At 36.2% G+C, this 21,073-nt stretch overlaps 1 protein-coding gene across 12 annotated transcripts in view; it reads right to left on the bottom strand.

Moving 5' to 3' along the window:
* Positions 1 to 21,073, bottom strand: part of RYR3 (ryanodine receptor 3) — an 833,777-nt gene that overhangs the window by 384,954 nt on the left and 427,750 nt on the right. For all 12 annotated transcript variants that reach the window (XM_074235022.1, XM_074235021.1, XM_074235020.1 and 9 more), the window contains 4 exons: positions 5,772 to 5,855; positions 4,024 to 4,183; positions 1,486 to 1,633; positions 426 to 631 (listed from right to left, as the gene is read on the bottom strand). In XM_074235022.1, coding sequence (XP_074091123.1) covers positions 426 to 631; positions 1,486 to 1,633; positions 4,024 to 4,183; positions 5,772 to 5,855 — 598 coding nt within the window. The remainder of the gene's footprint in view (positions 1 to 425; positions 632 to 1,485; positions 1,634 to 4,023; positions 4,184 to 5,771; positions 5,856 to 21,073) is intronic.

The following is a 21,073-nucleotide window of genomic DNA, read 5'->3' on the forward strand; positions in this document are numbered from 1 at the left end:
TAAAGGGTATAATGAGCTGAATGATAGCCATTAGACATAATGCCATTTGGCCAGGTGGGAGGGACCCAATTTCCCTGAATCACAATCTGCTATAATAATGAAAAGACTATTTCCTATATGTGGATATTTATGATGCTCTGTAATATATACCTTCACTAAAGCTGGTGTAAAAACTGATGCTGTAATCAATGTGGTACTCTGTCATACACCTAATATATCCAACAAAGGAATCATATTCTTTTTGGTCTCTAGTGTAATAATGTGACAAAATATTAGCAAGCACTTATTACTTACAGCATAGATGCTCAAATCAAAGCGCAAGCTCAAAGTTTCAAAACATTTGAGTTTCTATGAATTGATTACGTATTTCTGAGGAAGAGCACTTAAAATCAGGAAGGACAAATGGTGCCAGAAAATTGGCTCACCTTGCTGCCTTCAAATACAAAAGCTTGATCATCTGCTCCCAGCTCAATGTCAGGCCGACAACCTGGTCTGGCCCAGCCAACACGCATATCTCCTCCTGTCACCACTTCAAATTCAAAATACCACTTTCCAGTTTTCACTGCATAAGACTGTTCCACCCGGAAAAATCGTATTTTGTCTACACTGACTTTTTCCATAGTTTGGTCAGCTAGTGAAAATCAAGGAAAGACAAAAGCCCTTAATCATTAGATGGTATTCCCTAATGCAACATAAACAAAGATATAACCATAGAATCCCTTCCCAAAACAATTAAAAATTAATTTATCTATAATACCTCTGGTGTTGTGGGGATGACTAAAGCATGGTGGTACTCATCAACATTGTAGATCTAAAAATATTTCTAGAATTTTATTTGTGGATTAGAGTACCCAGACACCAAATAAACAAGTTCAAATGAATGGGGCCTAAGAAAAATAAAGTTAGGCTGGACTTAATATTAAGGCTTCTTCTCCAATTTCTCCCAAAATAGTTTCTCGCATATAGTAACTGCTTAATAAATGCTTTTTCATTAATTTCAATTCTCTGAAATGATCCAACCACAAGACAATACATTATGATATAAAGTCCTTATCAAAAAGCAATCTATTTCATATTCAACATTCTTTCCAAATATATTTTAATATAATAAGTTTTTTTCTATAGCAACACATTTAGCTGCTATAAATCTCTTGATCCTTATTGTTTTTTAACTCAATAATTTTTTTTATTAAATGCATACTACCTGCCAGGCACTGTGCTGGGCATTGGGCATGTGAGGACAGAAATGAAATTGCTTCTGATTTAAAGAAGCTTACATTTTATTGTGTGTATGGATACATCCATAAACACACACTCACACACACACACACACACACACACACACACACACACGTATATACACATACCCATATACATGGCATTCTGAAGAGTAAACTAACAAATGTTAGGTTGTGGTTTGGCTTTTATATCCTTTAAAATATATTTCTCATATTGGGGCTAGGACGAATACATTGGTCTTGTTACCTAATTCTTGATCTGAAGGCTCAACATTATACCCATATCCAATAAATGTTCGAACTGCTTCGCGTAGACTGTCTCTGTTTGACTTTTTTGTACGTTCATCGAGTAATGCATATGGTACCAAGCGAGGATTTCTTTTATTCTTCAGATCCTGGGTGAAGCCATGAAGGAAGAAATGTAAAAAATTCATAGTTAACCTTTATATATATATTGGAAGTTACATGCAAAACCACACATATACACCCCACCACACACACATACACATACATCCTTCTAGCTGCAACTCTGGCCTTCCACAAAACACATGTAAAACTGTCAGTTTTCAATTGTCAATGTTTGTCAGTAGAATATCTTGGGTTTTCAAAGAAAGATTTTTTTTGGAAAATTTACTTTAGGTTAACATTTACTGATGCACAAAAATTTACATTAAAAATATTTATTTGAATTAAGCAACAAAATAAAGTGGTACAAAATTATTTACATTTTGCTGTGACCAAAACAGGGTGAATGTAGTTTAAAATAACTTTCATTTTAAAACAAAAACTAAATACTTGTCTAAAATCATGAGAACTCACTTGTTCAGAATAGTTCCTTAACACATACACAGTTCAACAAAGAAATGTCCCAGGAAAATGGTCACAAAGGATGCATTTCAGTGTAGTGTGGACATGTTTTGGCTAGGTTTTCCTCCAACTCTGCAGAAGTAATGATGTTGAAAAATGGTGACAACTACTGTGCAGTGTCAAACCACTCCAGAAAGCCATGTGCTCTGTCATGTTTTGAACTTTTCTGGCTCCCACAGAAGTGTTTCTTCTGTAAGATGCTGGGGGCACAGGTGAGAAGGCATTTATTTCAATGAAGAGAACAGAGATTAGTGAGAAGCTTCAAGGAATGTGTGTCGGTCCTAGGGAAGTAAGTAAATTCACCTGTTTGTCTATCCATCTACCATGAGACTTGTATATATTGAGGGCCAAGGGATAGAGTAAAGAAAGAAGAAAAGATAGGGATGAACTAGTAACCTGGATTTAATTGCTTTTCTTTAGAGTGGAGTCTTATTGCATTGAATCAGCCTCCTCAACCACTGATTTTTTAATAGGGCAAAAGCCATATCAGTCAGACCTAGAAATACTGTAGCTATGTATCTTTGGTTTGATTTGAAGACATATCCAATCTTAGGATGAATAATAAAGAGAGGCAGCTAACTAAGGCAAGTATTTTTGTGGTGAAACAAGACATATAGAATGATAGATAACACACCCCCAGGACAAAACACACAAAAAATTAAACATACATAACTAAGATAAAGCAAAAAAAGAGGTAAAACAGTACTATCTTTTTTTAGGGAAGTCATATTAGAATTGTGCCTGGAATAAATGACAAGATGATCATCAAAGGTTCTCTTCAACTTATGATCCTTCAAATGATAAATTAATTCAGCTATGACATTTTGATACATATTCAACTTTTTCAAATAGAGTTGGTTCTTCATTTCCTTTGCTAGAGTCTCATCCATATCACACCTTCTAACTTAGGTGTCTCTCAGGGTTCTGTTCTGTGTCCTCATCCCTTCTCCTCTTAAACTTCCTACTTGGTGATCATATCAGATCCCACAGATTTAATTACCATGTATGTATTGATGATTCTCATTTATATATATCCTATCCTAACTTTTTTTACTCACCTTCAATCTCACATGTATACCTGCCTTTCAGGTATGTTACATTGGATACCCAATAGGCATCTTAAACTCAACATGTACAAAATGGAATTTATTTTTCCCCAAACCCTATTTCCCTTTGTACTTCCCTACTGCTATTGCAATCCAGTCACTTAGGTTCCCAACCTAGGCGGCATATTTTCTCCAACTCCCATCTCCTTTCCATATTTAATCTATTGCCAAAGTCTGTTGATTTCACACTTGCAACATCTCATCTCTGACCCTGCCATCAATCTGGCTCAGGCACTTAATAGCTCATATGTAGACCATTGCAACATTATGCTGTTAGATCTGCTTATCTCAAATTTCTCCTCACTCTTGTTTATCTTTCATTCAGTCACCAAATGATTTTCCTAAAGCAGAGGTCTGATCATGTCAATACTCCCTACTCCCAAGTACTCTACAAACTTCAATTTCTCCCTATCACTCCAGGATCAAATACAAAGTTCTTTGTATGGCACTGAGAACCCTTCATAACCTAGGTCCCTTCTACCTGTACATTTTCCCTAGATGTCCCCCATGCCTGGGATGTTGTCCTTTTTTATCTCCACCTACTGACTTCACTAACCTGCACCAAGTCACAACTAAAATTCCATCTTCTACAGGAAACCTTTCCTAATTCCTCTTAATTCTAGTACTTTCTTTTAATGATTCCCTATTAATATAAAGGAACATATAGCTTGTTTCTATATGCTTATTTGGTTGGTATCTATCCCATTAGATTGTGCTACTTGAGGGAAAGAACTATCCTTTACCATTTTTTAATCCCCAACATATAACAACATAATAGGTGCTTAAAGGTTTTTGGACTGCTGACTTCTCACCTGTTGGATGCCATAGGTCCATCCTTGCTTTATTCTGTCTTTTGCCCAAACATTGTGTGCATTCTCTGCAAGTTTGTCAACTAAAATTTCTTGAGGAGGCAATAATTTCACATCAGACAGATCCAAAGGGGCAGGCTTATAGCCATTTGACATCATGTAGCTACAAGTTAAGGTAAATGCAAAAACAAAAACAGAGGAATTATAAATATTTTGAATAGACTTATATGGCTCTCCAAATGTAATCTGTAACCATCTGTAATGGTTAGAGCATTGTGCTAAAATGGTTCAGTGTAGAACAAATAGTTTTGCTACATATATACTGAAGCCCTATATTGGCCTCATCTAACTGGCCAGTCATATAATGAATCCATCACAAAGGGAATGGAAGAGAAGGAATATGAATGAAACAGGATAAACACATTCCTACTATTTAAAAAAAAACAAACAGCAACAACTGTGTAAAAGTTCAAGCTTGAATGATTTTAAGACATAGAAATCATCTGAACAAACCACATGTTGATTATTGAAAATTTTTTATCCAATGTTGAAAAATAATAAATTTAAGAAAAAATGTCAAGGGATTAATTGAGTTCTTATAAGTCAGTATTACTGAACATTGAATGTTCTTATGATTTCAAACAGCTCCTATCTCTTTTGTGATTTATCTTATTACTCCAGTAACTAAAACTGATAAGAGTCAAATAATTTTAGGACAAAATAGGGCTTAAAGATCATTTAATTCAATCTCTTAATTTCATATATGAAGAAACTGGGGTAAAATTAAAGCCAACTTTTAAAAAAAATTAAATGCTCCAATGGATAAGGTACTACACTAGCCACTGGGAATACAAAGATGAACAATAACAACAAAAAAAATTCATGGTAGAGCCTTATAGAGGGATAAGAATTCCATTTTCCTCACACTCTGTTCAATGCTCTATTTACATGACAACTTTCAGATAGGAAGCCATGAAGAATCTGTTGGGAGTTAGGAATTGTGATTTGAGGTCAATCCTGAGTTATAATGGATGTAAAATTAGAAAAAAAAACTGGTATTAGATTTTGGGCAGTAAAAATTAAGCCCCTAATAAAACTTTAATTCAATTTCTCATTTCTAATCTCAATTCCAATCTGCCAAAGAAGTAGGAGACCAGAAAAGTCTGAAAGCTCTTGAGTTCTATGGTGAGGGAGAATATAAGAAGAATTTCATAGAATGTGGCACAAAAATGAAGTTGCTTATGCCCTTAATTTAAAATTACAGATCATACCCATGTATGTATTTTACATGGGTCTATTTAGAAATGTGAATCTGTATGAGTGAACATTGAAAATATATAAATTCAGTGGGCCAAATTGAATGTTGGTAGGCTTACCATAACCAGAAATTATTTGTGAAACTGAACTAGTAGCCAGAAAAATGATCATTTAATATGACTATCAATCCTTTTCAAGGAACTGCTGTTAGATATAATTCAAAAAGCTAAAAAACAATCCTGATTGGAATGTTTGCTCCTCCTGGTAAAAAGTAAAGGACAATGGAAAATATGCTGATGAGAAGGAGGAAAAGTCTTGGAGTGTTTCTTAGAAAATAAATTTATAATTGCCAAATTCATTGAAGTCAACTCAATAAGCTACTACTGTAGCTGGTATCTATCAGCATTATCAGCTTCCTAGTATATTCTTTCCATGTCATTGGCCTCAAACTGCAGGTTACAACCAATATATTAAAGCATTTATAAAACACCTACTTTTTGGGAAGTTTTACTTTCTTGAGATCTTCCTCAGCAGCCAGATTAACATGAACAATGTGACATCCCAGAGCTAGAAGGGTTCTGTGACGTTTAAAAACACATACAATGAATAGAAATAAACAAAAGATAACAATGTTGTGGTTTAACTCCCATCTCTATAACAGATAAATTATCTTCCTGCTACATGTTAGTATAATTTTCTGGGCATTTTATTATTTTCTCTTTATATTTTTTTCCTTGGTAATCTCACCTACTGTGAATTCAAATATTATCTAGGTGCAGATGATTTTCAACTATACACATATGTACATACATACACATATACATATGGTCCCTAACTTATCAAAAATTATGCTTTAAATGTTTATATACATATATGTATGATGTATGACAAGAAGAACAATTCACATATGTACATATGAGCTCACACAATGCACATGTATATATCTATACACACACACATATATAATCTCTCCCCACTCCCTACCTCCCATATCTCTCCTTAACTCTAGTTCTGTATCATCAATTGACTTGTCCATGACCATTATGTCCTGTAGGCATCTCAAACTCATTTTGTGCAAAACTGTATTCATTATTTATCCCCCCAACCTACCTCCCCCAAAAGTCAAAAAAAGCCAAAATACTTCGAATGTCTATATTTTGTCAAGGGTATTGACCTCCTCCCAGCCTTGCAGTCTCAGTCATCCTCAAGTTCTCTCTTTCTCACCCTGGCTGACAAGTCTATTTCCACAGCTTACATTTGTCCTAGTCTCTCCTTTAACAGAGTCAATAATCCTAGTTTCAAGTCCTCATCAATTTCTTCTGTTATTAAAAACCTTCCTAATTGGTCACTTTACTCCCAGTCTCTCTCTTCCCTAATACATCCTGCAAGCAGATTTCAAATGGATCGTTCTAAAGTCTGGGTTTTATCATGTCAGCTCAAGGAGCTTCAATAGCTTCCTATTGCCCCAGGATAAAATCCAAACTCTTTTTGGGGGGTTAAGTGGATCACAATATGGCTCTTAAGAATGTTTTCACATTACTTTTTAGCATAAACACTAAAGCAATTTGATTCCTTTTAAAAATATTTTATTTGTTTTTACAATTACATGAAACAGTAATTTTTACCAATCATTTACTTTTTGAAAGGTTTTGAGTTTTACAGTTTTTCTCCCTCTCTCCCTTCTCCTCCCTCCCCTGACAGAAAAGCAATTTAATATAAGCTCTATGTTTATAACCAAAGCATATTGATTCTTAGCCAATGCACTCTTTATTTTAATTGAACTCATCAAATTTCTATTCTTTTTACAAGACATTCCATTTCAGATTCTAATGATTAGCTGCCTAATCTACTATAATGGCCTCCTAATTAGTTTTCCTACCTCTAATTTTTCTCTTCTCTCCATACTTCATAATATTGACAGAACAATACATTCATACATACAAATACATGTGGATGTATATACATGCATATACATATATTTGTATGGATATGGTAATTTTTCCACTCAAATATTTTTAGGGTTCCCTATTGTCACCATGAGGGGTTTGTATATTTAGGAAAAAAGGAGTTTTAGAAACCAGAGCTAAGTTTAGGCTAGAGTTACTAGGGAAGATTTCATAGAGGAAATAGAACTTCAGCTGAATTGTGAACTCAATTATATAAACTCAAATTATGATGCATACTATTCAAAGCATTTTATAACCTGACCCCATACCACCTTTAAAGTACTATTTCATATTTCACTTTTTAATTAGATTAATTATATTAGTCATTTGGGCCAACTCTATGTCCTAAAATTACAATGAGCTCTCATGCCTTTCTGCTTTTTTGTGTCCTGTCTTGTACATTTGGAATTGCCTGTCATTCCTAACTTTTATTTGTAAAATGTCTATTTGTCTTTTAAAACCCAACTAAAATTCCATGCCATTGGGGGGTATCTCATAACTCACATAATTTTTAAAAATTATAAATATTGTGCATAATTTATTTTGATGACATAGAAGATATTAATTCTATTAGCCCAAGGTCAAAAAAATTGTCTTATCAAGACTACATGTCTCTTAAACACATGATTTTTTATACAACAAGTATTTAATAAATTATTATGGATTAGTTGAAAGTGATAGTCATCATCAAAATACCAGCATAATTTATTTTTGGAGTTATGCTCCTGATGACTCGGATGCCAAATATGTGTTGAGTATTTACTATTTCCAGGACTGTATTAGACTCTTTAATCTATAAAAGAACAACTTGGAAGGAGTCTGCAATCATGAATTAAGTGATACAAAAGACATTGTAACATATACCCATTTATATATAAATGAAAAAAGTAAGCACTAAATTATATATTAGACGGAGAATACATAGTGACGGTGCTTGTTGGACAGAAGAGATATTATGTATAAAACAAGTTAGAGAACAGAGTCCTAGCTCTATGCTGGTATCATTAGAGAAGATGCAACCATGAAGCAGAACTTAGTTGTACTGTAGGAAAAATATACATAGGTAGAGGAGATTAAGGAATGCAAGTTTGTGAGATTTTTATAAAGTGTATCATATGTTCTATGGACTTTTAAATTAGGGAATTTCTTTCCTTTTTGATTGATCTTCAGAAACAAGCTGGTGATTTTTTTTAGGTTTTTGCAAGGCAAATGGGGTTAAGTGGCTTGCCCAAGGCCACACAGCTAGGAAATTATTAAGTGTCTGAGACTGGATTTGAACCCAGGTACTCCTGACTTCAAGGCCGATGCTTTATTTACTACACCACCTAGCCACCCCTATCTGGTGATTCTTAATATTTTTCCCACTATCTTCTAACTTTCCCCCATTAAACAAATTAACTTAGAAGAAACATTCATTAAGAATTATTATGTCTCGATTTCTGCTCCTTCTGGCCAAGATGGCAGAGAGAAGACAGGCAAAAAGCTAAGTTCTCCTGGTTTCCCCTTAGAAATAATATGAAAGAAACCTCTTAACAGAAATTCTATTGACAAAACCCAGAACAAGAAGCTAGGAGAAGAAATCTATCCAAAGGCTTGGGGGTGAACTGGGGGGGGGGGAGAGAGCAGAGAGCCAGGGGGTCAGGGTGAAAGCCAGACTAACCTAAAATCAGCTGCAGAGGTTTTGACCACAGGAGCTGGGGTACAAGACCATGGAGGCTTTGGCCATGGGAGCAGAGGTTGGGCATCCCCAATACAGAGAGTTGCAGAGTGCTAGTGGTCATCAATCCACTGGGCTCTGGGCTTGAGCTCCATACTTTCAACAAAGCCCACTTCCCAAAACACACAGTAACAGTCCCATGTGTGGGCAGCAGAGCTCCCTCAGCTGAAAGGGAGATTAACATTCTCACACCAGGGTTTAGCCCACATTGTTCAAGGAGAGTTCAGATCCTGCTGGGCCCCTCACCCCCTCCAGGCCTAGGGAGAGGGTCTCACATCAAGGCCACAGACACTCCAGAGAAAGCAACCAGCACCCCCTACTGGCTGGTGCTTTTGGAGCTGCAAAGCCTCTAGCACCCATTATGGCCAGCCCACTTGGAACTATTAAACCAAGCCTCTAGGGATCTCAGCATCAAACCTCTGTGAACTAGCTCCTCCCCAACACAAGATCCTAGGAAAATAAAGAAATGCCAGTAGAAAGGAGGTCCACAGAAAATTACCTATAATTAAAAACCATGACTTAGAGAGCTCTAGAACTTCTGAAGAGAATACAAATTGGTCTTCAGTCCAGAAAGACTTCCTAGAAGAAATGAGGAAGGAGTTTAAAAATCAATTGGGAAAAATTGGAAAAAAGAAACTCAAGAGAAAATTAACGTCTCACAACAAGAAAATAAATTCTTGGAAAATACAACTGGACAAATACAAAAAGAAACTAATTCTCTCAAAATTACATTTGGGCAAATGGAAAACTCCTTCAAAAGATAGAATTGACCAATTGGAAAAGGAGCTGCAAAAGATAAATGAAAATTCTTCTCTTAAAAAAGAGAATGTAATCATGAGAAAACAAGAATCTGTTAAACAAAACCAAATAATCGAAAAATAGAAGAAAATGTAAAATATCTCATCGGCAATACCACTGACCTCGAGAATAGAACAAGAAGAGACAACCTACAAATTATTGGGCTTCCTGGAAACATTGAAGGGAAGAAAAGCCTGGACTTAATATTACAGAATTTAGTGAAGGAAAACTGCCCTGATATCATGAAACCAGAGGGTAAATTAGTTCCTGAAAGAATAAATCAATCCCCTCCAGAAAGGAATCCCAAAATGAAAACACCAAGGAATACTGTGGTCAAATTCCAGAACTATCAGGTAAAAGAGACAATCCTGTAAGCAGCAGAAAGAAACAATTTAGATAACAAGGAGCCACAGTAAGGATTACACAGGACCTGACTGCATGAACATGAAGGGATCGAATGGCCTGGCCTGAAATGAGATATTCTGAAGAGCAAGGATGCTGCCAAGAATCCACTATCCAGCAAAATTGAGCCTTCTCTTCCAGGGGAAAAGTTGGACATTTAATGAAATAGGAGACTTCCATCTCCAGATGAAAAGACCAGAATTAAATAGAAAATTTGTACATCAAACAGGAGACTCAAGAGACACATGAAAAGGTTAAAAAGGGGTGGGGTAAAGAAAAAAACTGCTATCCAATAAGATGAAACTGGCTATATCCCTGCCTGGGGGAAAGATTCTCATAACTCTTGAGAATTGCAACTCTATTGGAGAGAGTATACTTAGGCAGAAATTATAGACACTCATGACTTATCAGTGACTCTGATAGAATGATTTAAAAACAATATTTCCTTAAAAAGGGGGGACAGTAAAGATATGGGAGGATGGAGGAGATTGAATGGGGGTAAATCACATTACATAAAGAGATACAAAGGACCTATTATAATCGAGGGAAAGAAAGAAGGAGATGAGAACCCCCTGAATCTTATTCTTTTCAGATTATGCCTAAAGTTAACATACATATACTCGGTTAAGTTGAGAAACTTATCTTACCTTTCAAGGATAAAAAAGGGGAAAGGGGGAGGGGGAGGAAAAGAGGAACTAACAGAAGGAAGAAAGGGAAAAGGGAAAGGGGAAAGAAAAGGGAGGGGGTTGGATATAAGGAGGCAAATATACTGAAGATGGTGGTATTCAGAAACAAAACAATGGGGAATATGGATAAAGTGAAAAAAGGGGGAAATATAAACAGGGAAGATAGCACAGAGGGCAATAAAGATTAATTATAATTAGTTATAATTTTGAATGTGAATGGGATGAACTCTCACATAAACATAAACAAATAGCAGACTAGATTAAAAACTAGAATCCTACAGTATGATACTTACAAGAAATTTATTTGAAGCAAAAAGAGAGAGTAAAGGTAAAAGGCTGGAACAAAATATATTTCACTTCAGCTAAAGTGAAAAAAGCAGGGGGTAGCAATCCTTATTTCAGACAAAGCATTTGCAAAAATAGATATGACTGAAAGAGATAAGGAAGGAAACTATATCCTCCTTAAAGGTACCATACATAAATAAGCAATTTCAATACTAAATATGTATGTACAAGTGGTATAGCATCTAAATTTTTAGAGAAGTTGAGTGAGTTACAGGATGACATAGACAGCAAAACTCTACTGGTGGGAGACCTAAATTTCCCACTTTCATATTTAGACAAATCTAACCATAAAATAAACTAGAAGGAAGTTAAGGAGGTGAATAGAATGTTAGAAAACCTACACACAATAGACCTTTGGAGAAAGTTGAATGGGGATAGAAAGGAATATACTGTTTTTTCCCACAGTACACAGCACTTAACACAAAAATTGACCATGTACTAGGCCATAAAAACCTAATAATCAAATAAAGAAAGGCAGAAATAGTGAATACATCCTTCTCAGATCAAAATGAAATAAAAATCACATGTCATAATGGGCCAGGAAGAGATGTACGTTAAAGCTAATTGAAAATTAAATAACCTTAATTTAAAGAATAAGTGGATCAAGCAACAAATCATAGAAAGAATCAATGATTTCACATCCTAGATAATGATAATAATGAGACAACATACCAAAACTTATGGGATACAGTCAAGGCAGTTGTCAGGGGATATATTATATCTTTCAATGTTTACATGAAAAAATTGGAGAGACTTCCGGCCAAGATGGCAGAGAGAAAAAAGGCACAGTTTTAAAGTCTCCTGATCTTTCCCCATCTATCATATGAAAAAAACCTCTTAACAGAAATCTGACCCACAAAACCCAGAAAGAAAATCCAGGAGAAAGAACATCTACCTCAGGATTTGTCTCCAGCAGCAGCATTGGCCAAATTTGGGTGGGTGAGTCTGGGCTCAGAGAGCGGTACCAGATCAGCCAGATTAGCAGCTGAAGTGGAGTCAGGAGTCTGAGGTCCGGAGAGCCAGACCTGCTGGATCACTGGTGGGGTTAGACAGTGGGGGTGTGAGTCAACTAGGGAGCAGAAGCAATGGGGTTGGTGCTGTCCCTCTGGAGCTTGCCAACAGGGTGGGGTGGGGGTGGGGGAGTTCTCGTGCAGGAGAGCTGGGAACACCATCCCTGGGCTCCTCTGGTATGAGAAACTCTGAGTCCACGCCTCCATTACAGCTGAGGCCTCTTCCCAGAACAAACATTTGCAGACTAATTCTGCCTCAGGCCCAGGTGTGTGAGCAGAAGCATCAGCCCAGCTGACAATCTCAAAGAATGACCTCTGACTAGAGTAAAGCCCACCATTGATTGAAGGCAAAAGAATTCAATAGCTCCAACTCCTCCCTTCAAGCAAAGGGGGAAAGCCTCAAAGTCACAGACACTCCAGAGAAAGCAACCAGCACCTCCTACTGGCCAGCCAGAGAAAATGCATTCAGTGAATAAACCCTTTAGCGATCCCAGGCCCCTGTGAACCAGCCCTTCCCCAACTCAAGGTCTTAGCAAAATGAAGAAGGGTCAGCAGAAAGGTGGATCCATAGAAAAATTCTTGGAAAGGAAAGACCCTAACTCGAAAGACCTGGAACATCTGAGGAGAATACAATCTGGTTTTCAGCACAGAAAGACTTCCTTGAAGAAATAAGGAAAGAGCTTAAAAATGAACTAGAAAATTTGGGAGAGACAATACCTTGCAACAAGAAAACAAATCCTTAGAAAATACAACTGGACAAATACAAAAGGAGAATAAATCTCTCAGATCCTTAATTGGACAATTACAAAATGAGAATAAATCTCTCACATCATCAATTGGACGAATACAAAATGAGAATGACTCTCTCAGATCCTCAACTGGGCAAATGCAAAAAGAAAATAACTCTCTCAAAAGCCCAATTGATCAAATGGAAAGCTCTTTCAAAAGTAGAATTGACCAATTGGAAAAGGAGTTGCAAAAGGTTAATGAAGAAAACTTCTCCCTAAAAAAAAGAATGCAGTGTGCAGAAACTAATGACTCCATGAGACAGCAAGAGTCAGTTAAACAAAATCAAAAAATAGAAAAAATAGAAGCAAATGTAAAATACCTCATCAACGAAACCACTGACCTTGAGAATAGATTGAGGAGGGGCAACCTGAGAATTATAGGACTTCCTGAAAACATTGAAGAGAAAAAAAGCCTGGACTTAATATTACAGGATCTAGTGATGGAAAACTGCCCTGATATCATGGAACCGGAGGGCAAAGTAGTTATTGAAAGAATACATCGATTCCCTCCAAAAAAAGATACTAAAATGAAAACACAAAGGAATGTTGTGGCCAAATTCCAGAACTATCAGATAAAGGAGAAAATCCTACAAGCAGCCAGAAAGAAACAATTTGAATATCAAGGAGCCACAGTAAGGCTCATGCAGGACCTGGCTGCATCAACATTAAAGGATTGAAGGGCCTGGAACAAGATATTTCGAAGAGCAAGGGAGCTTGGAATGCAGCCAAGAATCTACTATCCTGCAAAGCTGAGCCTTCTCTTCCAGGGAAAAAGATGGACATTTAATGAACTGGAAGATTTCCAAAATTCCTTATGAAAAGACCAGAGCTAAATAGAAAATTTGCACATCAAACTGGAGGTTCAAGAGACACATGAAAAGGTAAAGAAAAAAAGGAGGGGTGGTAAAAGGAAAAAAAACTGCTATCCAGTAAGTTGAAACTGGCTATATCCCAGCATGGGGGAAAAAGATTCTCATAAATCTTGAGAATTGTAACTCTAACAGAGAGAAAATACATAGCCAGAAATTATGGACATTCATGATCTATCCATGAGACTGCTATCAAATGGGATGTAACTGGATTTAACCCCACTTGGGAGAAAGACTCTAATAACTCTCAAGAATTTTAACTCTTTTAGGTAGAATATATTTAACTAGAAGTGACAAATACTCAGAATTTTCTATGACTCAGATAGAATGATCTAGAAAAACCCACTACCTCCTGAAAAAGGGAGACAGGAAAGAGACAGGAGGAGGGAGGGGATTGAATTGAATTGAATTACACTAAGAGGTACAGAATACCTATGGTTATAGTGGGGAAGAAGGGAGCAGATGAGAAACACTTGAATCTTCTTCTCATCAGACTTGGCTTAAAGTCAACCTACACATACTCAGTTAACTTATAAAACATCTAACCATTCAAGTATTAAAAGGGGAAAAGGGGAAGGGGGATGGAGAAAGGGAAAGGGAGTAGGAAAAAAAAGGGGAACCAGAAAAAGGAAGGGAAGGTAAAAGGGAAAAAGGGAAAGGGGAAAGAAAGGGGAGGGGGTGATATAGGAGGGCAAACAAATTGAAGGGGGTGGTATTCAGAAACAAAATACTGGGGAATATGGATAAAGGTGGGGAAAGGGGGGGAATAGAAACAGAGGGAAGATAGCATGGAGGGCAATAAAGAATTAGTAATCATACCTTTGATTGTGAATGGGATGAATTCTCCCTTAAAATGTAAGTGAATAGCAGAGTGGATTAAAAACCAGAACCCTGCAATATGCTGCTTACAAGAAACTCATTTGAAGCAGAGAGATACATATAGAGTAAAGGTAAAAGGTTGGAGCAAAATATATTTTGCTTTAGCTGAAGTAAAAAAATCAGGGGTAGCAATCCTTATCTCAGAAAAAAGCAGAATCAAAAATAGATAGCGTTAAAAGAGATAAGGAAGGAAACTTTATCCTCCTAAAAGGTACCATAGATAATAAAGTTATTTCAATACTGAATATATATGCACCCAGTGGGACAGCATCCAAATTCTTAGAGGAGAAGCTGAAAGAACTGCAGGAAGACATAGACAGCAAAACTCTACTAGTGGGAGACCTTAACATCCCAGCTCTCAGATCTAGATAAATTGAATCATAAAATAAAAAAGAAAGAAGTTAAGGAGGTAAATAGATTGTTAGAAAAATTAGATATGGTAGACTTATGGAGGAAACTGAATGGGGATAGAAAGGAATATACCTTTTTCTCTGCAGTACATGGAACTTATATAAAAATTGACCATGTACTAGGACATAAAAACCTAATGATCAACTGCAGAAAGGCAGAAATAGTGAATACATCTTTCATAGATCACAATGAAATAAAAGTCATATGTAATATTGGGCCAAGGAGATACAGACCCAGAACAAACTGGAAATTAAATAACCTCATTTTAAAAAATGAGTGGAACAAAAAACAAATTATGGAAAGAATTAACCATTTTATCCTAGATAATGATAATAATGAAACAACATACCAAAACCTATGGGATTCATTCAAAGTGACCCTCAGGGGATATATTGTTGCTTTAAATGCTTACATGAATAAATTGGAGAAAGAGGAAATTGATGAACTAAGCATGCAACTAAAAAAATTAGTGGAAGAACAAATCAAAAATCCCCAATTAAATACCAAATTAGAAAATTCTAAAAATTAAAGGAGAAATTAATAAAATTGAAAGCAAAAAAACTATTGAATTAATAAATAAAACCAAAAGTTGGTATTATGAAAAAACCAATAAAATTGATAAACATCTGGTCAATCTGATTAAAAAAAAGAAAGAAGAAAACCAAATTTCTAGTATCATAAATGAAAAAGGTGAACTCACCACCAATGAGCAGGAAATTAAAGTAATAATTCAATTTATTTTGCCCAATTCTATGCCAATAAATTTGATAATCTAAGTGAAATGGATGAATATTTACAAAAATGTAAGTTGCCCAGGTTAAATGAAGAAGAGATTAAATACCTAAACAACCCTATCTCAGAAAAAAGAAATTCAAGAAGCCATCATTGAACTCCTTAAGAAAACATCTCCAGGGTCAGATAGATTTATAAGTGAATTCTATCAAACATTTCAGGAACAATTGGTTCCAATTCTATATAAACGCTTTAGCAAAACAGATGAAGCTGGAACTATGCCTAACTTTCTCTTTGACACCATTATGGTGCTGATACCCAAACCAGGAAGAGTAAAAACAGAGAAAGAAAATTGTAGACCTATCTCCCTAATGAAGATAGATGCAATAATTTTAAATAACATCTTAGCAAAGCGATTACAGCAAGTTATCACTAGGATGATTCAATATGACCAAGCAGGATTTATCCCAGGAATGCAAGGTTGGTTCAATATTAGGAAAACTGTTAGTTTAATTAACTATATCAATAACAAACCTATCAGAAAGATTATGATTATATCAGTAGATACTGAAAAAGCCTTTGACAAAAATACAATACCTTTTCCTACTAAAAACGCTAGAGAGCATAGGAATAAATGGATTGTTCCTTAAAATGATTAGCAATATCTATCTGAAACCATCAACAAACATTCTATACAATAGGGATAAAAGCTAGAGGCATTCCCTATAAGATCAAGGGTGAAACAAGGATGTCCGTTATCACCATTACTATTCAATATTGTGTTATAAATGTTAGCCTCAGCAAAAAGGGAAGAGAAAGAAATTGAAGGAATTAAAATTGGGAAGGAAGAAACAAAACTATCACTTTTTGCAGATGACATGATGGTATACCTAGAAAATCCTAAGAAATCATCTAAAAAACTACAAGAAATAATTAGCAACTTTAGCAAAGTAACAGGATATAAAACAAACCTTCATAAATCCTCAGGATTTCTATACATTAATAGCAAGACACAGTGGCAAGATCTAGAAGGAGAAATCCCATTCAAAATAACTTCAGACAATATAAAGTACTTGGGAGTCCACTTGCCAAGGGAAACTCAGAAACTTTATGAAAACAACTACAAAACACTTCTCTCACAAATAAAATCAGATTAAAAAACTGGGCAAATATCAACTGCTCATGGATAGGCTGAGCTAATATAATAAAAAACTGACAATTCTAGCTAAATAAAACTACTTATCTAGTGTCCTACCAATCAAAATCCCCCCCAAAACTACTTTAATGAGTTAGAAAAAATTGTAAGTAAATTCATATAGAGAAATAAATAGTCAAGATTTCCAGGGATTTAATGAAAAAAGTGCAAAACAAGGTGGCCTAGCCCTACCAGATCTAAAATTATATTATAAAGTATCAGCCATCAAAACTGTCTGGTACTGGCTAAGAAACAGAGTGGTAGATCAATGGAATAGACTAGGTGCAAAAGGGACAATAGGAAATGATAATAGTAATCTGGTATTTGATAAACCTAGAGTCCAGCTTTTGGGATAAAAATACTCTCTTCAATAAAAACTATCGGGAAAATTGGAAATTAATATGGAAAAAATTCAGATTAGACCAACACCTCACACCGTATACCAAGATAAGATAAAAATTTAGACATAAAAATAATATTATAGGCAAACTAGGAGATCAAGGAATAGATCAGATCTATGGAAAAGGAAGCAGTTTATGACCAAGCAAGAGATGGAGAATGTCATTAAAAACAAACAAGATGAGGGGTAGAGCCAAAATGGTGGCAAGAGAAGAGCCTCTCTTAGGTGCTTTCTCCAAAATATTTCAAAAACCTTAAAATTATGACTAACTAAATTTTTGAGAGAAAGAACCCACAGAAAAATCCAGTGAGCCAATTCTCCAGCCCAAGATAACCTGGAAAATAGTGGAAAACTCTGTTCCATGGGGATGGAGAGGCAGCACCAATGGTGAATGAAGGAACTTCAGCCTCCTAGGAACAGTCCCATGAAGCCTGGGAGTGCTGGCTCCTGGCAGCAGAAGCAATTTCCTGATTTGCACCCCAGGGAGCAGCAAGCACAACTTGGAAGATCAGCAGGGAGACCTCTTCTAGAGCAAGCACGAAGCCTAGGTCCTCAGCATGGTCAAGGCATTCAGGATGGCTGTGGCAGCCTAGATCTAGGAAAGGGGAGTAGGCCTGTGGAGCCTTCCATGAGGAGCCTCCAGGAAGCTGTGCTCTGAGAGCTCAGCCCAAGGAAAGTAAAGAAGTGGAGGGAGAATGCCGAGGTTTGTCCTCTGTCCTTGGAACAGGACTCTAGGGCTTTGACCATGTTCAAACAATAATCACAGTCTAGGCCTCCCCATAGAGCAGGGACCCTGCCACCCCACAGCCCCATGGCAGAGGGGAGAACTTGTGGTCATTCACAAACCAGGAGAGCAGTTAGACAATCAGAGCCTTGCACAATGAGGTGCTTGCAGGAGGATGTCCCAATAATACTCAAGAGCTCAGGAAACAGCCCCAAAGCAGGCACAGGCTGGGGAAATGAGTAAACAGAAAAAATAGGAACCTGACCATAGACAATTACTTTGGTCCCATGGAGGACCACAATACTCAATCTGAAGAGGAGAAAGTCCAAGTTTCTGCATCTAAAGACTCCAAGAAATATAGAAGTTCGGCTCAGCCTATAACAGAGTTCAAAAAAGATTTTGAAAATCAAGTAAGGGAGATAGAAGAGACATTAGGAAAAGAAATGAGAGAGATGCAGATAAAACATGAAAACAAAGCCAGTAACTTAGTCAAAGATCCAAAAAAATGCTGAAGAAAATAACATGTTAAAAACCAGCTTAGGTCAAATGGAAAAAACAGTTCAAAAAGTTTTTGAGGAGAAGAATGCATTAAAAAGCAGAATTGGCCAGATGGAAAAGGAGATAAGACAAGCTCTCTGAGAAAACAAATCCTTCAGATGTAGAATGGAGCTAAAGGAAGCTGATGATTTTGCAAGAAATCAAGACACAATAATTCTATACCAAAACAATGCAAAATTAGAAAAAAATGTGAAATATCTCATTGAAAAACCAATGGATTTGGAAAACAGATTCAGGAAAGATAATTTAAAAATTATTGGGATACCTGAAAGTCAAGATCAGGAAAAGAGTCTTGACCTCATTTTTAAAGAATTCCTACAGGAAAACTGCCATGATATCCTAGAAGCAAAGTGTAAAATAGAAATTGAGAGAATCTACAGATCTCCCCAAGAGAGAGATCCAAAAAAAGCAACCCCCCAGGAATATTATAACCAAGTTCCAGAACTCTCAATTGAAAGAGAAAATATTTCAAGCAGCCAGAAGAACACAATTCAAATATTGAGGAGCGCAGTCAGGATCACACAGGACTTAGTGGCATCTATATTAAGTGCTCATTGGGCTTGGAATATAATATTACAGAAGGCAAAAGAGCTTGGAATGCAATCAAGAATCAACTACCCAGAAAAACTAAACATCCTATTTCAGGGGAAAAGATGGACTTTCAATGGAACAGGTGAAATTCAAATGCTCCTGTTGAAACAACCAGAGCTAAACAGAAAGTTTGACTTTCAAGTATAGGACTCAGGTGAAGCATAGAGAGCAGAGGGGAAGGGTAAATTATGAGGGTCTTAATGATGATGAACTGCATGTATTCCTGCATGGAAAGATAATACTAATACTCATCTGAACCTTCTCATTTAATAGAGGAGGTAGAAGGAGCTTTTATAGATGAAGCACAAGAGAGAGCTGAAATTTAAGATATATTGTAAAAATGGAGTCAATGGCTAAAAGTGAAATGTACTGGGTATAAGAGAAAGAGAGGTAGAATAGGCTAAGATAGTTCTCATAAAAGATTCATGTAGCTTTTGCAATGGTATGAAAGGGAGGGGAAGGTGAGGGGGAATGAGGGAGACTTCATTCCCATCAGAAATGGCTTAGAGAGGAAACAGCATATACACTCAATAGGGTATAGACATCTAAACTAAAATGGAGAGAAGGGGGACAGAAGGATGTGGGTGATAGAGGAGAGGGTAGATCATAAGAGAGGATAGTCAGATATAACGCATTTTCTTTTTTACTTTTTGCAAGGCATTTGGATTGGGTGGTCTGTTGTGGCCACGGACCGGGTGGTTGCTGGGTCTCTGGGGTGGGATGTGGGCTTGTGGCCTCTTGGCCCCAGGGCTGATGCTCTGTCCACTGTGCCACTTGGCTGCCCCCATAGCACATTTTTGAAGAGGGACAGAGTGAAAGGAGAGAAAAAATATAACAGATGGTAGTGGGAGGAATGGATGTAGGGAATTACAAGCAGCAACAGCAACTGTGGAAAAATATGAAAGTAACTACTATGATGGACTTATGATAAAGAAAATGATCCACTGGAGACAGAGCTGATGATACCAGATCACAGACTGAAACACATTTTTTCCTTTCTTTTACTTTATTTCTCATGAGGTTTTTTATTTCTGTGGGGGAGGGAGTATTATGTTTACTCTTAAACAGGAATATTTTTAGTAATGTGTAAATAAATAAATTAAAGAAAAAAAACAAAGAAATCAACCCTTCAGAATTTGATGAACACTTTATAAAAATTAACTCATATCTCTTTTCCTTAATTGTAATTCCTCATACCAAAAATAACTAATCCATAAATATGTTAATCTAAAATATTTATGTACAATGCTAACCTGACTTTTTATCACTGAGGGGAGGAGGGTGAGAAGGGAAGGGGAAGAAAATATTATAACCCAAAAATATACATGGGCATATGGATGAAAATTAAAAAAAAGACAGAAAAAAGCATTAAAAAAACCAAACTATATTATTAAATTAACAAGCTTTTGCACAGACAAAAACCACTGTAACAAAGATCAAAAGTATAGTAAATTGGGAAAAAAATTTTTACAAATAACATTTCTGATGAAGGATTCATTTCTAAAATATGTAGAGAATGGAGTCAAATTTATAAAAAAAAAGTCATTCCCCAATTAACAAATAGTCAAAGGATAAGCAGAGGCATTTTACAGATGAGGAAATCAAAACTATCCATAGTCAAATGAAAAACTACTCTAAATCATTACTTATTAGAGAAATGCAAATTAAAGCATCTCTGAGGTACCACCTCACACCTTTCAGCCTGGCCAATATGTCCAGAAAGGACAATGATCAATGTTGGAAGG

Source organism: Macrotis lagotis, chromosome 4 (genome assembly GCF_037893015.1).
Source record: "Macrotis lagotis isolate mMagLag1 chromosome 4, bilby.v1.9.chrom.fasta, whole genome shotgun sequence".
Taxonomy (NCBI): Eukaryota; Metazoa; Chordata; class Mammalia; order Peramelemorphia; family Peramelidae; genus Macrotis; species Macrotis lagotis.